The 14,825-nt window shown below is 47.7% G+C and overlaps 1 protein-coding gene across 3 annotated transcripts in view; it reads right to left on the bottom strand.

The window, feature by feature from the left end:
- LOC135809683 (oxysterol-binding protein-related protein 1-like) overlaps positions 1-14,825 on the bottom strand; it is a 49,544-nt gene that overhangs the window by 2,335 nt on the left and 32,384 nt on the right. For 2 of the 3 annotated variants that reach the window (XM_065323091.1, XM_065323089.1), the window contains exons 10-27: positions 14,262-14,306; positions 13,861-13,934; positions 13,016-13,079; positions 12,722-12,823; positions 12,106-12,237; positions 11,509-11,599; positions 10,034-10,140; positions 9,685-9,798; positions 9,127-9,359; positions 8,266-8,366; positions 7,683-7,792; positions 6,637-6,768; positions 5,920-6,062; positions 4,617-4,695; positions 3,513-3,631; positions 2,698-3,175; positions 2,166-2,228; positions 1,617-1,677 (exon numbers count right to left, since the gene is read on the bottom strand). In XM_065323091.1, coding sequence (XP_065179163.1) covers positions 1,617-1,677; positions 2,166-2,228; positions 2,698-3,175; positions 3,513-3,631; positions 4,617-4,695; positions 5,920-6,062; positions 6,637-6,768; positions 7,683-7,792; positions 8,266-8,366; positions 9,127-9,359; positions 9,685-9,798; positions 10,034-10,140; positions 11,509-11,599; positions 12,106-12,237; positions 12,722-12,823; positions 13,016-13,079; positions 13,861-13,934; positions 14,262-14,306 — 2,248 coding nt within the window. The remainder of the gene's footprint in view (positions 1-1,616; positions 1,678-2,165; positions 2,229-2,697; positions 3,176-3,512; positions 3,632-4,616; positions 4,696-5,919; positions 6,063-6,636; positions 6,769-7,682; positions 7,793-8,265; positions 8,367-9,126; positions 9,360-9,684; positions 9,799-10,033; positions 10,141-11,508; positions 11,600-12,105; positions 12,238-12,721; positions 12,824-13,015; positions 13,080-13,860; positions 13,935-14,261; positions 14,307-14,825) is intronic. The other variant, XM_065323090.1, reaches the window with a different exon arrangement.

Here is a 14,825-nt window from a genome sequence, read left to right on the forward strand (position 1 = left end):
TACGGTATCATGAAATTCATGTCTTGCCTATGCCGTTTATTATGCCCGTAAAAGAGGCCTGGTCAACCAAAGTCTAAGAAAAAAGTTCAAGTCCAATCTAGCCTGTCGGACACGGAAGTGGATTTGCATGCGCACAGCAGTCTGTCCCTGGGAGCCCTACACATACCACATGGTACATGCAAGGCTCCCTGGTCTGTGCTGCGCACACCATGCATACAACACAGCGCCCGATCGATCGTGGAACTCCCTTCGGCTCTTAAAAAAATTGGCCCAAAACGTGGTCCGGCAAAAACCAACCGGACCGGCGGCTACGCCCCTGCAAAGTGTTTGACACAACAACTCTTCACGTACGCAAGGTCTCTAATAGCCAAGGTTTTTTTTGGTATTACAGTAAAACCTGTGACTACCGACCACCCCTTGGTTCCAGCAAAAGCGGTCTTTAGTACCAGGTGATCTTTAGTTGGAGGTTTGCACTGCGTGACCATATATGGATCCCATTAGATGATATATATGTCATAATGCAGCCAATACAATTCCCCAGAACTTGCGCAATGCCAATCTTATTTTAGGTCAAACAACACTTGGAGAGAAAGACGGAGAGCTTGAGAGAGTCAGAGAGAGAGAGAGAGAGAGAGAGAGAAAGAGAGAGAGAGAGAGAGAGAGAGAGAGAGAAGAGTTTAAATTATTTTTTTGCAGACATCAAATTCAGCTGCTACTTCTGAAGCCAGGAGTCAAACGCTCCCTGTGTAAGTTTCGTTTTGCGCTGGGCTTCAAATTTGTTCATGCAATCAATCGTACCGACTGTCCTTGTTGTGCAGACTTCTCGATTGCTTGAACGCGATCCGTCAGCATCAGGACCTTGTGGTGCTGCATGGTTTATGGATTCCTTGATGCCATCGTCGATTCGTCTGTATGACTGGGGTGACAGAGCCGCTCAGTCTTCATTTCTCCTCCGAGTAGTAACATCGATCAGAGAGTGCGTCCGATGCACTCTCCAAGACGTTTCCTATCATGTTTATTCTTCACAGGGCTTGAAACTTTGACAGGTGCAGAGCAGTCCACACCGACTGCACAGTCAAAATGACCTGCTTTCATTTGTTCAGCTGTAGTATCGAAAGATTCCTTTCAGGACCTTGGGAAAATCAGCAAAATTTCAAGAAGGAGCTTCGAGCAACATTTGATTTCCTACATCGCGGTCGCTAGTTACGGGTCAAAAGTCGTCTTTGGGACAAGAAAAGGCGGTCGCTGGTCGCGTTCAGCAGGTAGTCGCTAGTCACAGTGCATTTTGAATGTGAGACCGTCCGTGCCTGGTGAAGTGGTCGGTAGTACCAGGCTGGTCGCTAGTCACGGTGGTCTTTAGTTACAGGTCTTACTGTACATCTTTACAGGCTGACATGTGCTAAACTGCACACAAAGGAGCAACGGATATGCAAATCGTGTGTGACTCGCATGCAGTACATGCGCTGGACGGTTGTGAAGGGAATGGACTTACAGAACGTTTCTCATGTCCCCTCTAGATTGCGCGGGTCACTTTATCACACCTTACTTCGAAGTACATGACTGATTGTATATAAAACCCTAGAAGAAAAAACTTCTAAAATGATCAATCTTCTCACCGGCTTGCCCCTCTTCCAGGTGGCGAATGTCAGGCCGTCGACGCGAGTCCGTTCTCGGAAGCTGAAGAGAAGAACAGAAGCAACACAACAGACTAAGCAAATACAGTACCACACACATCATCGGGTGAACACCATTAGGTCCGCAATAGTCAAGTCACCTCACCAATAATTTCTGAAGGTTTCACAAACCAACCAGACCATGTTGTCTTCTCTGTACTGTGCGATTAGAATGTTTGAGCATAGGACAGCCAAAGAAAATTGCAGTACACGCAACATTAGCTTCATGTACAGCTGTGGCCAGCCATGACCTGTGTGGCTCACAGTCACTACAGATGCAGTTGAGACAGGCTCAGGGCTTGTCCCATGTGCTGAAAAGCACATGGGACAAATGATAACAAGAACACTGCACATGCCAGTCTAGTGCGCACACATTACATCTACCTAGAGACCAGAGCACATTACACAACCCAGAGACCAGAGCACATTACATCTACTTGTATCCAGAGACCAGAGCAAGTACTCCAGAGTGCAGGACAATACACAGCTTACCTTCACCTCCATGCCTGCCAGCATTTCATTCAAACAGTACGAGAAGTTAGTCATGCCGTAGAACTGCAGCAGATAGGAAGCACATACATGTACATTTACACACCTACTACAGCTACTACTTTTTCACATAGGCACACACACGCACACACACACGCACGCACGCACACGCACACACACACACACACGCACACACACTCGCTCGCACGCACACACACACACACACTCGCACGCACACACACACATACACACACACACACACACACACACAAACACACACACACACAGACTTCAAACGACAATACCACCCAGGAGAACAAACAGTGAAATCTGTTTCAGTCGCATAGCATCTCTGAATCCCACTGGCTGCAAATGAACGCACAGCCACCCACGACGTGCCCAAGTATAGGGCTTGGCTATACAGTCGTCCCTCTTCAATCCAGCACTTTATAAACCAGCATGATTTTCAGTAGCCCAAATGTCCTCTTTCTTTAGCACAAATAGTGCTGGATTACAAAGGGAGCACTCTACCTACCTCCTCATAACCTGGTGGCATGGCAGCAGCACGCCATAGTAATCGACCACCCTCAGGCTGCTCTAGCGTTAGCGAAGATGATCCCCTCTTCAGGATCGGCCGGGGCTCGGTGGGCGCTGCAGCAGCCGTGGCTACTGCAGCTACTGGAGCTGCTGGAGCACCCGGTGCTGGTGACCCTCTGGATGGCGATGCGGATGCTGGTGCTGTCACTGCTGCTGCTGCCGCCATTGCTACTGCTGGCCTGAGTGGGGCTGCGGTGGAGCCAGCAGGCACCATGTCACGAGCACCCGAACTAGTGCTGTTGCCGTTGCCGTGGTCAGTGGTAGAGGTAGTGGTGGCAACGGTAGCAGCACCGCCGGCAGTGAGGAGTGGCGAATTGCGCGCCGGAGATATAGACGCAAGCATTGGGCCAGAGCTGGGCGGCAGTGCGACAAGCTCCTCCGGCCACTTGCCCGTTAGATAGCACAAGGTCTCCTTGCTGTATACAGGTAGGACATACACGACAAGCACAGACGAAAAGGATATCAAATATAGTGAGCTGCTTGCAGCGAGATAGAGTACGTGATGTTCAACGTGTTATTCGACAAGATGTTTTAGATAGGTCCAAATAATACGGGCAGTGATTTCGAGGGTTGCGAAAATTCCTGAATATTTTGGGAGGGGGAAAAAGGAAAGGCCAAGCGAAATGTGGACTGTGCACGCACAAGTCCCCAGCAGCTTGTTTGACCTTTCCTTTTTGCCTCTGCCGAAAAAGGCCACGGATTTTCCCGATCCTCGAAGCCAGCAGCAGCAACATCAAGATAATGATTTCTGACCTTGGACTCTGGATGGTACCCTCGACGACATGCAGGTCTCGACCAAACCAGCCGCATGGCTTGAAGTTCAGGTGTGCGCGCAGGTTGTTGGAGTGGTTGTGAATGTTCAGCCCGCCAAACTGAAAATACCCACAGCAGAAATAAAGCACAGACAAATTCGAAAGTCACAACTCTGTACATGATCCGCGTTCTTGACAGCAAGCATATCACAGGAGGTCTGGCTGCCTTTTCAGTGTTTTCACTGCACATGAATACAGAGGCAAAATACGATACTCATCGAAATAGACGATGTGCATGTGCAGGATATGGATGACAACAACAGTAACACAGCCATAGACAAGTCGCGAGGAATGCCTACTAATTTAGGGTGCATTCCTGTTTTCTGCTCGTACTTGGAAAGATCTCTTTAAAAAAAGAGAGAAGAAGAAACGGGAAGAATAAGAACGGATCTTGATGTTGTCTCGAGTGCAAAACGCCAAACGGCCCGCGCCCGTGTTAGACGTGTGAACATATACATGATCGTCTTGGTCACGCCTGGGAACATGTGTAATATGTAGTAGTCTGCATGCGTAGAGATACATCAATGCAAGAGTCTCGAAGTTTCAACCACCTCCGAAGTTCGGAGAGCGCTGGTGAGAATCTCCTAAAATCCCGAGAATCTAGCCCAATCCTGAAATCATTTGATTCAATTCTAAGAACAGATTAAGATAAGATTAAATTACTCAATCTGCGGACAGAACTGTTTCGTCCTTTGTGGACTCATCAGCGCAGCACAGAGAAAATGAGGCCGAACCTGATAGCAATGAAAAATAAATTTTCCAAAGCCAGGTTTAAACCAGGCCCGAACGTACCTTGCCAGAGTGCTCAAACTGACAAGTCAGTGAGCTCTGCATAACGCAAACAGCAAAGGCACTACCCCACATGAGAGTGTTCAACTACTACAAGAGCAGGAGCGAAATACTCAATCTGCAGACCAAACCGTTTCGTAATTATAAATGATGAACGATAAATGATAGATGATCATAAATAACGAATGATCAAATGAACAGGCCGAAAGTTGCTGGTTAAAATAGATTGATGTAAAAAAAGAGCAGTGTTACTTACGTGCTCCACCCAGATCTTGCCAACGATAATGTTGTGAACGCAAGTGTTGATGAAGTTCCATGTGTATACTTCATTGTGCCTGTGCGTGCCAGCATCAAGACCCACACCCAGAAGAGATGGCACACATGCACACACGCATGCACATACACGTTGGATCAGGTGATAATATAGATTGCCCGAAGCAGGGAGTAGTAAAATACAGGGAGGTGACACGCCACTAATCGTGATTTTTGATGGGTGCCTCGCGCTTGTTTTTTTTTCTTTCGCAAAAAAAGATGATCTGCTGAGTCAATCTGGAGTATTTGTCGAAGAACTAATTCCGTGAAAAGGTCTATCCATCTCATGGAACAGCATTTGTTTTGCTCTTGTGATACATCTGTGTCATCGTCATATGGAAAGGTACCACCCTTCCGAAATTCGTCCCGATCGACGGCATGGAGCAATCGAACGAAGGTGATTTCCTTGAGAACAATACGTGTACGATTGGAGATGAAAAGCGAGTGCACCGATTTCGAAGTCGAAAAAATCTCTAGGACACCACACGATCGGCACTAATTTCTCCTCAGTTGTGATCAACCAGTACTTCTCTACCTTCTTTGTGATAATGAGCATTTCATATTATGGTATGCTAGAGATTCGGGAGTTCACTTTTCGGAATGAAATGTTCCTAAGTTTGTCAAGGATTGAAATGCGGGCTACGTCGTCGTAAACAGCTTGTATCGACACAGGAAAAATCTACGGCACGCAGGGATATATCCCAAAGTGATACCACTCTTGCTGGACTTCTATCCTGACATAGTGGTAGTTTGGTCGACTACCAAACTTTGTGAAGGCAGACAATTGTTGGAAATTCTCAGCGCTGAGTTTCTACGGGCTGCAGTAGGAGTCTCTTTGGCGGTAGGTATTTTACTACTCCCTGATCGAGAGAATCCTGATCCGCGCGCGTGTCTACACACTTCGGTACCCACAGTACCCCAATCTCACCCGCCGGGTGAAAACGGTGCTGAGGCAATCGTCAAACTGGCCGTACATGCTCGTGTCACCTCCCTGTATTTTACTACTCTCTGCCCGAAGTGGTTGCATGCATTGTCGGTTCAAAAGTTTTAGGGAAGGATTCACCAACTGCTCAACCCCAAACCTCGGGGATCAGCCAACACAAAATACACACAGCGCTGTGCGTGTCGCTGATTTCAGCTGGCAATGGTAGCCATCTCCCCCCTCCCCTCTCTAAATCGAAACGTTCCAAAGACACCAAAATGGATAACAGGATTACATCTAAATGGACAATGGCACTAGACCCTACCTGAGAAGCTCAAGAGTCAAACGTCCGACTGGCCACACCTCAACACCCTTGCCAAGAAACTTGATCTTCGACTGAATGCTGAAGTGAAGGCGATAGTTGGCCGAGTCCGCGTGCAGAGCAGTTACTGGAGGATGATGGCTGACCTGCGGCAGCACAGCATACATCCAGCATTAGGAGATCAAAGCCAATGGTCGTATAGTGGAATACACGGAAAAGAAGGACATGCGGTGAATTCAGCACATGCATGTATGACCTGTCTGTACAGTAAGAGCACGTTGTGAGATGCACCTTTCAAGTGGACAGTCTGCGACTCTGCGTGTACAGAACACGGGCTCATCGGATGGTCTCTCCAGTCTCCAAACTGAGATAAAGGTACGTGTACAGTCATATACAGTGAAATTTCAGGATAATGTACAGTCATGTACCTCCAAGGGACATGAAAATCTGTACTTTTTTTACTACACTTCATAACCGAGGTACATTCCCTGAGCGTAACCGAGGTGCAGCGTCAGTGAGATCAAGCGACTGGTACAGCTGCACAATGCAGGGTCCTCAGCAAAAGTACTTTATAACCCATAGTATGTTAGAGCCAGGGTAGTTGATAGTTGATACTGAGGGATTTCACTGTACATGTACATGCACAGTCGTACGTCATCACAGAAAGAAGTCGTTCTTGGATGGTGACATACCACGCAAGCGCAAGATCGTGTTGCATACCTGTTCACAGAGCACGCGGAAGCCGAGGTCCTCGCGTTCCAGTTCGTACGTCTCACCCAGCAACGGGTTGAACGGTTTGCCAGTGCGAAACACGTCGCAGGCGTAATGGGACACCGCGAATGCCGACACGTACTGCATAGAGTTAGCGAAACCAACCAACCAACCACACACGTGTACACATAATACACACCGATGCATACGCACGCACGCACACCCACAATCCGTCATCCACACACATACACGAGCGCATGCACGCACACACACGCACACACGCGCACGCACACACACACAAACATATACACACACAGCGCAGGAGAGTTACTACAAAAAAAGTGACAACTGCTGTATACAGTGTAGTATCACACAAGCACTCTAGGCGTCACTGAAAAGAGCAAAGCAAACCTATACAGACACTGACAAAATACTCAGTGCGGTGTAGTACCTGTACATTGTTAGCAATGGTACCACTACACACAATCGAACAGCACATCATAGATCTAACCATGAGCACAGCATGTGCATTTGAACAGTGCACTGCATCTACAGACCATCTCCAGTATCATCCCAGTAGGAATGTGTGACAATGCACTGCACTGCATTTACCGACCATCTCCAGTATCATCCTAGTAGGAATGTGTGACAATGCACTGCACTGCATTTACCGACCATCTCCAGTATCATCCTAGTAGGAATGTGTGACAATGCACTGCACTGCATCTACCGACCATCTCCAGTATCATCCCAGTAGAAATGTGACAATGCACTGCACTACATCTACAGACCATCTCCAGTATCATCCCAATAGGAATGTGACAATGCACCGCTCATCCGTATTCGGATTTTGCACCTACATGTAAAATCCGTCCAAATACGAAGGACTCCGGCGTGTCTTCCGTGCTGTACTGTAGCCATTCTAATTTTGGTGGCATGACATTTTCAGTGCCCTGGCTAATTTTATTTTGTTGGCACTACGGAGCACTCATTGCTTAGCACAGTACTAGCACATGCACATGTGCATACATATGGTGAGCAGGAGGAGAACCGACCTGGAGACGGAGAACAGGGTCGTCACTGAGCGACGCACGGTCCAGGAGATATGCGTACGTCAGCGACTCTGCCACTCGCTGTGTGAACGACAGCGGCTCGTTGAACATAACTGAGCATGCAAACACACGGAAGCAAAACATCAGAAATCACACCCTCTGCAATATACCGTAATACGTTAATCACTACGGCAGAACGCAACGTGGTGACACATACCAGAAATGTATAGCAGGGCACACAAAACGCACAGTCATGGCCATTGTGGTAGGACAAATTGTCAACTTTAAATTAAAACTAAATATATATGGTATTTGACGACTACCTGAGTTTAACCCAACACAATTTATGAAAACCATGCAGACAGTACTGTGCACCCGATCGATCGCTGAACTCCTATCAGCTCCCTAAAAAAAAAAGTAAATTGGCCCGAAAGTGATCCGGTGAAAACCGGACCAACTGGACCGGTGGCTATGCCCCTGGCGTGGGTGGGATGAGAGAAAGAGAGAGAGAGAGAGAGAGAGAGAGAGAGAGAGAGAGAGAGAGAGAGAGAGAGAGAGAGAGAGAGAGAGAGAGAGATCAGCTCACCTGGCATGGTGACGCGAGACAGATCCTTTCCAATGCACTCTTTGAGAAAGGCCCAGAGACTGAACTCAGCACGAGAGATTGCTGGACATGGCAGGCTAGTTCTACAGTGACAGAATGATACAGTACAAACCAGTCAGTAAGACTCCCGAATTCACCTCCATTTAAGACATCCATGTTGCTGAAACACTGTACTGCCCCAGTAAACACGATGAAGAGGTGGGCTAAATACACATGACTGATTGATTGGTTGATTTTTATTTCACGGATCCTCCAGAGGCAAATAGATGCCTATCGAAGGGAGTCTCCTAAGTAAGTATGGAAAATGAGAAAGTATGTTCGTAAGGGAGAAGAGGTAGAAGATACATTAGAATATAGAGTACAAAAGAAGTAAATTCAGTACTTCGGGTAGTACATTGCATGCTAATCATAATGAGACATGCAATACAAGAATGCATACATGAACGCATAGTCAAGTGCACGGAGGAAAGCTACTTTTAAAAGCCAGCACATCCATAATCAGAATAGATTGTAGATTGTAGAGCCCACCGCTCCACCCTATATCATTTAAAATACTACTCAACCAGAACCCTTCGCTATTGCCCATTGCCATCCCACGCTGATAGTTTCTATTATTGTGAACCAGCTCCTGCAGTACCAGAGGGAAACACCTTCATTCCATTGTTGCAAGCCAAGCAGCCCCCATCACATCAGTGCATCTTTTGGAATTCCTGTTCCACCTCAGAAATAGCAGTGTACACCATACAAGCAGGGACATTTCAAACAAAATCGGCCTGTCTCCCTCACTTGTCAGACCATGGAAAATAGACAATAATCAGACAGTAACGAATGTAGTACATGTACCTGTAGCCATCCGGTTGCCATTCCTCCAGGACCCCGCGCTGGTCGGCCATCGACTCCGATATGACCGAGGCCGTGTCCTCGTCCATGCGAGAGCTGACGTGCGAGCGCGTCTCGAAGAACTCGTCGTCCGAGCCCGCCTCGAAGTACTGGCTGACGCTGCTCACGGGCGAGTGCACCAGCGAGGACGCCCCAGAGCCGCCGCCGCCTGCAGCACCCATCACCGTCCTGGGAGACTGTGTGGATAAAAGGTAGCAGGCAGTGGACTGAGTGCTAGTTTTGCCCAGTAGTGCATTAACTTGGTAGTGCGACTCGGACTGCACAGGCATTGACCAGTGTAAAACAAGCCAGAAATCCCAGGTTGCAACAGAACATGGCATGCGAGAACACACACAAAGAGGAAAAAGATAATGAAAGATGGTTCAGAACAGGAGTGCTGCACACTGTTCGCACCACCGCCAGGGAGCTGTGCGGGAAAATGAGATTTTGCGGACGATTACGGCCAACACACAATGTGCAGAGCGGAGTGCCAGCACTTCATAAAGGCAACGCACAACCTACCACATTGCCGCCCAGCGACTGTTCCAGCGCATGGTGCTCCTTGGCGAGAGCTTGTAGCGACTCCTCGAGAAGACGACAGCGCTCCTGCTCCTCTTCCAAGTGCACACGCCGTACCTGCCAGCCAATAAGACAAACAAGAGAACAGGCACACCAAGACAGGGTCGATCACAAGTCAACCCACTCACGACTACCAGCAACTGGATGACTCTCACAAACCCATGATAAATAGAGTAAAGCCAAAGCAGTGCAGGAGTATGAAACCACAAACACTGGCCTTCTCAAGGTGGGGCCAACATTACAGAGTACTTGACAGCACATTCGTCAATAAACTCGGGTCTTGGTAACTGACCTCCTCCTGTTGCCGCATGATGGATACAGTGTCAGCCAGTGCAGCGCACATGTCACGTGCTGTAGTCATCAATTGACTGAAACGTAAGTCAACCTCAGCATGGTACCCTAACAACAACAACAACAACAACAACAACAACAACAACAGCAGCAGCAGCAGCAGCAGCAGCAACAACAACAAGAGATTTGAAACAACAGCAGCAACAGTAAGGGAGCATCTCATAAGTTCGCACTTTTTTTGTAAACGTAACGCATTTCAAATAGACTTTACCCCCCTACCTCCCCCCTCTATTTGAAAGTCTTATCGCACATTTTCCGTGTGGACCTAATAGTGTGCATGTCCATGCCATGCATGTCCATGCACATGACTTGTATGCCCATGGTATGCACATGAATGTCAACATGGTCAAAGTGAATGGCATACAGTACTGCATCTACTGAGTACAAGAACAATGAATGACATGTACACGCACATAAACAGAGTTCCTCCACAACCACTGTGTACTGTAAAAGCTGACCAGGTACAGTACACAGTTTGATGATGCTAGTGATGTGACACTTGACACCTGTGAGTAGCCTGTATGCATGCAATGCAAGGCTGATCTCCAAATACAGGCACATAGATGTAGATCTACACCTAAACACGCTCATTTGCTGAAGCGATCTAGCACATGCACTGCATGCACAGTATGTACAAATCCAGAAAATGTGCGAACTGTCATTTTTCTATTCGAAAAGGGCGTTACCCCCCTACCCCCGTTTCGAAATGCGTTACGTTTAGAAAAAAAATGCGAACTTATGAGATGCTCCCTAAGGGGCCGTCCAAGGTTACCAATAATATTTTCAAAACGAAATGTTTTCGTTTGTGGGTGGGTGGGTTTGATGGAGTTTCGTTTTGAAAATAATTATTGAATGCTGATGGAGAATGCCCAGTTACTTCTGGATGTCGAAAATTGACATCAATATTTTATTGGAATTCGTTTTACCTGCAGAAAAGGTGGGTCGGTGGGTGGGGGCTGAAAAATACTAAAACTTTTCGTTTTGTAAAAACAATCGGTAACCCCGGACGGCCCCTAACAGTAACAGTAACAGCATCAATATTTACATAGCAGTGGGGGGGGGGGGGACAAGAAAAATCAGTGCAATACAAAGACAAAACTGACAGCAAGGGACATTGCTAACAAGATTCCAATTCTTCAAAGTCGGCAAGATGAGAAAAGTGAGAGAGAGAAAAAATTCATGAGAGGTGGGACCCAAACAGCGTAGGAAGACAGCTGAACAAAGATAAAGAAACAAATAATTCACACATAAATGAGCTGTACACGTGAATCTAGGCGGGGGCTACACACGAATGGCTCTCCACACTACACTTACTGCATCTCAATCAACAACAGGCATCAAAGGCATGTACTCATGAAAAGTGGCCAACATTGTTGTTGTTGCACCGTAGTAGAACATGTTCACAACAAAACTAACCTTGCGTGCTGGACGGTCCGTAAGCAGTGTGAACGAGTTGAGCAACCTCCTGCAGCTGCCGCTCTAATACTAGCCGGTGTGCGTCAGCGTTCTGCATGGCATGATTGATAACACAAGAACACGCACAAGTGCAGGCACATGCACACAAACACACACAGGCATACACACAGGCATACACACGTACACACGCACACATACACCCACCCAGAGACAGGCCAAATGCATGTGCAATGGAAACCGTGTGGTATGTGTTGTCAGCACACCAAGAGAACATCACGCTGAACAGTGCAGGTACTGCTCGAAATGTGGATACCTTTGCTCCAGCTACTCGTACCCATAATGCACACTGCACATCTCACTTTGAGGGTAGGCACTGGAATGCAATTCTAAGGTGTTCGTTCATCAGCAGTCCATTCTTCCATGCATTAGCTTACATTCCGTGATTAGAACCATGGCAGTCGTCCCTCTCTAATCCAGCACTTCATAAACCAGCACCCTCAATACATCAGCATAATTTACAGTAGCCACAGTGTCCTATTCATGCCCACTGCACCAATAAATCAGACTTGTTAATCGGATCATAACGGGACCACGCACCTGGAAGCACTCTTCGATGCTGCCCAGTGGCTTGAGATCCTCCAAGTCGGCACTGTTCGTGGAATTTGAGCGCATCGGCCGCACTTCACGTGTGCTGTGTAGTCGATGCTGTACCAGAGCACTAATCCAGCGCTGAAACGACATGCCACAAGATAGAACATACTCGAAAGCGGTACATCACAGGACACAACAGTAGCGAGAACATACAGCATATACCACTATTCTCCTCCTGAAGGTGAGCATGGGTAGAGCAGACAGATGAATGATCCCCTGTAAAGGCCAATGAAGGCTGTGACCATTAGTTGTTGACATCATGTACCGAATGAGCAGAACATCAGCAGTTTGCACAGAATCAATCCCCACAACCAGCAGCACATACAATGTAGAAAGCAGAGTACCCAGGGTATCGTACTTGCAAACACAGTAGCATGCACAGTGCACACATATTTCGTACTATTAAGCTACTTACAACGCACACAACACAATTTCAGAATCCAGTCTGGCCTCCATACAACAACGAACAAATCTCCAGAAATGTTGACCACAGTTACACTGCTACAGCCTTCCCAGCCAGACAATCTCGACTACGGTAGTAGAGGCCATCGTCACTACTCACCTGGCGGTCGACATCAGTCGAACGTTCCGTCGGCACAGTCCACATCTGCACGGCGTGGTCAATGTACTGGACCTTGAAAGAGTTGCAGTCATCCATACTTGTCTGCATGTGTACAGCAGCCAGACAAGCACAAGAGAAGCAAACGTTACACACTGCACATATGAAGCAGTAAAACCTGAACGTTCCTGCACTCCACACAGAAGGCAAGGAAAGAAAATTAGAGAAACATACACCCACCCACCCAGCCACACACGCATGCATGCACGCACAGATACCCACACCCACAAAACTCACAGCCAGGTCAGCATCAGCCAAATGCTTGAAACCGAGGTGCTTCTTGCGATGAAAAGCATCTGACCTGGAAGAACGCAAGGATCATGATACGAACGAAAATGAATACCAGATGCCGCCACAAATATCGGAGGAAGGTGCGAGACAACCAGACATAGAAAGGAAGAAAAAAAAGTATGTAAGAGAGAGCGCGCGCACGTGTGTGTGTGTGTGTGTGTGTGTGTGTGTGTGTGTGTGTGTGTGTGTGTGTGTGAGAGAGAGAGAGAGAGAGAGAGAGAGAGAGAGCGAGAGAGAGAGAGAGAGAGAGAGAGAGAGCACGCGCACGTGTGTGTGTGTGAGAGAGAGAGCGAGAGAGAGAGAGAGAGAGAGAGAGAGAGAGAGAGAGAGAGAGAGAGAGAGAGAGAGAGAGAGCGAGAGAGAGAGAGAAAGAGAGAGAGAGCACGCGCACATGTGTGTGTGTGAGAGAGAGAGAGCGAGAGAGAGAGCGAGAGAGAGAGAGAGAGAGAGAGAGAGAGAGAGAGAGAGAGAGAGAGAGCGAGAGAGAGAGCGAGAGAGAGCGAGAGAGAGAGAGAGAGAGAGCGAGAGAGAGAGAGAGCGAGAGAGAGAGCGAGAGAGAGAGAAAGAGAGAGAGAGAGAGAGCGAGAGCGAGAGAGAGAGAGAGAGAGAGAGAGAGAGAGAGAGAGAGAGAGAGAGAGAGAGAGAGAGAGAGAGAGAGAGAGAGAGCATGAAGACAAGGCTAAAAGGTGGGAAAGCCAAGCAACAGCAGTGACAACCTGGTAGGCTGTAGTTTACTTGAAGTAGTAAAAAAAGGCAGGAGTCACAGAAAGCAGAAGGGCGGCTCTACTTACTTCGAAGCAAACCAGGAAAGCACACCTTGATCCAACACAACCCAGCATCGCTGCTTGCCGAAAAACCTCGACTTCTAGTGGGGAACCAGCATAGAATGAACAGCAATGCAGACCATCAACTTCAACTACAAGTATACAGAAAAGCAGATAAGTCAAGAAATTGTTATAAACCTGATCCCCAGAGGCAAAGAAGGCAATAGCTTCTCATGCACTCAATCACACTCCTTTACACCAGGCCACAGGGGCACACATTGTGCATACAGTGTACTAGTAATCCAGTACACACATTCAAGCATTGGTTCTCCGGACTTTCTATAAAACGCAATGGGCCGAGAAGCAACCCCAAATCGCGACATGCACTGTTGAATAAAATTTGAATTTCCCGCTCATCTTGATCTCACCTTCAGCAGAAATCCCTCAAACCGTTGAGCTGGTTTTTGAGCAGCCTGTAACAACACAGGAAACAAGAAGAGAACAGAATGGAGCCTAGAAAGAAGATTTCCACCCCTCCACACACTCACACGCATGCACCCTAGCACACAAGCATGCATGCAAGAACGCCAAGTACGCACGCACAAACGCACACACACCCTACAGCTGCCAGTGACTGCTGCGTCTGACAAAAAAAAAACCAGTGATATGCTTCCATTGCAAAGAGGTTGGCCATGAGAAGACAAAGTGCCCAAAGAGGAAAAGCTCGAAGGGCCTCACTTGCTTCATGTGTAAGAAGTAAGGTCATGCCAAGAAGGATTGTCCTGGTTTGCAGTCTGGTTCTGCTGCTGCTGGCCATGCACCAATTGGCAAGATAGACACGTGGCTTGCGTTGGCCAAACCTGACGGAGACCTGGTTCGTGTTGCCATAGACATGCCAGAACCCAGCAATGACAGCGCGTGGACACGTTATGCATCCGTTGTACATGTAGACTCTGGCTGCACAAGTACACTTGTGGAATCTGCTGCTGTTA

Source organism: Sycon ciliatum, chromosome 2 (assembly GCF_964019385.1).
Source record: "Sycon ciliatum chromosome 2, ocSycCili1.1, whole genome shotgun sequence".
NCBI classification, from domain to species: domain Eukaryota; kingdom Metazoa; phylum Porifera; class Calcarea; order Leucosolenida; family Sycettidae; genus Sycon; species Sycon ciliatum.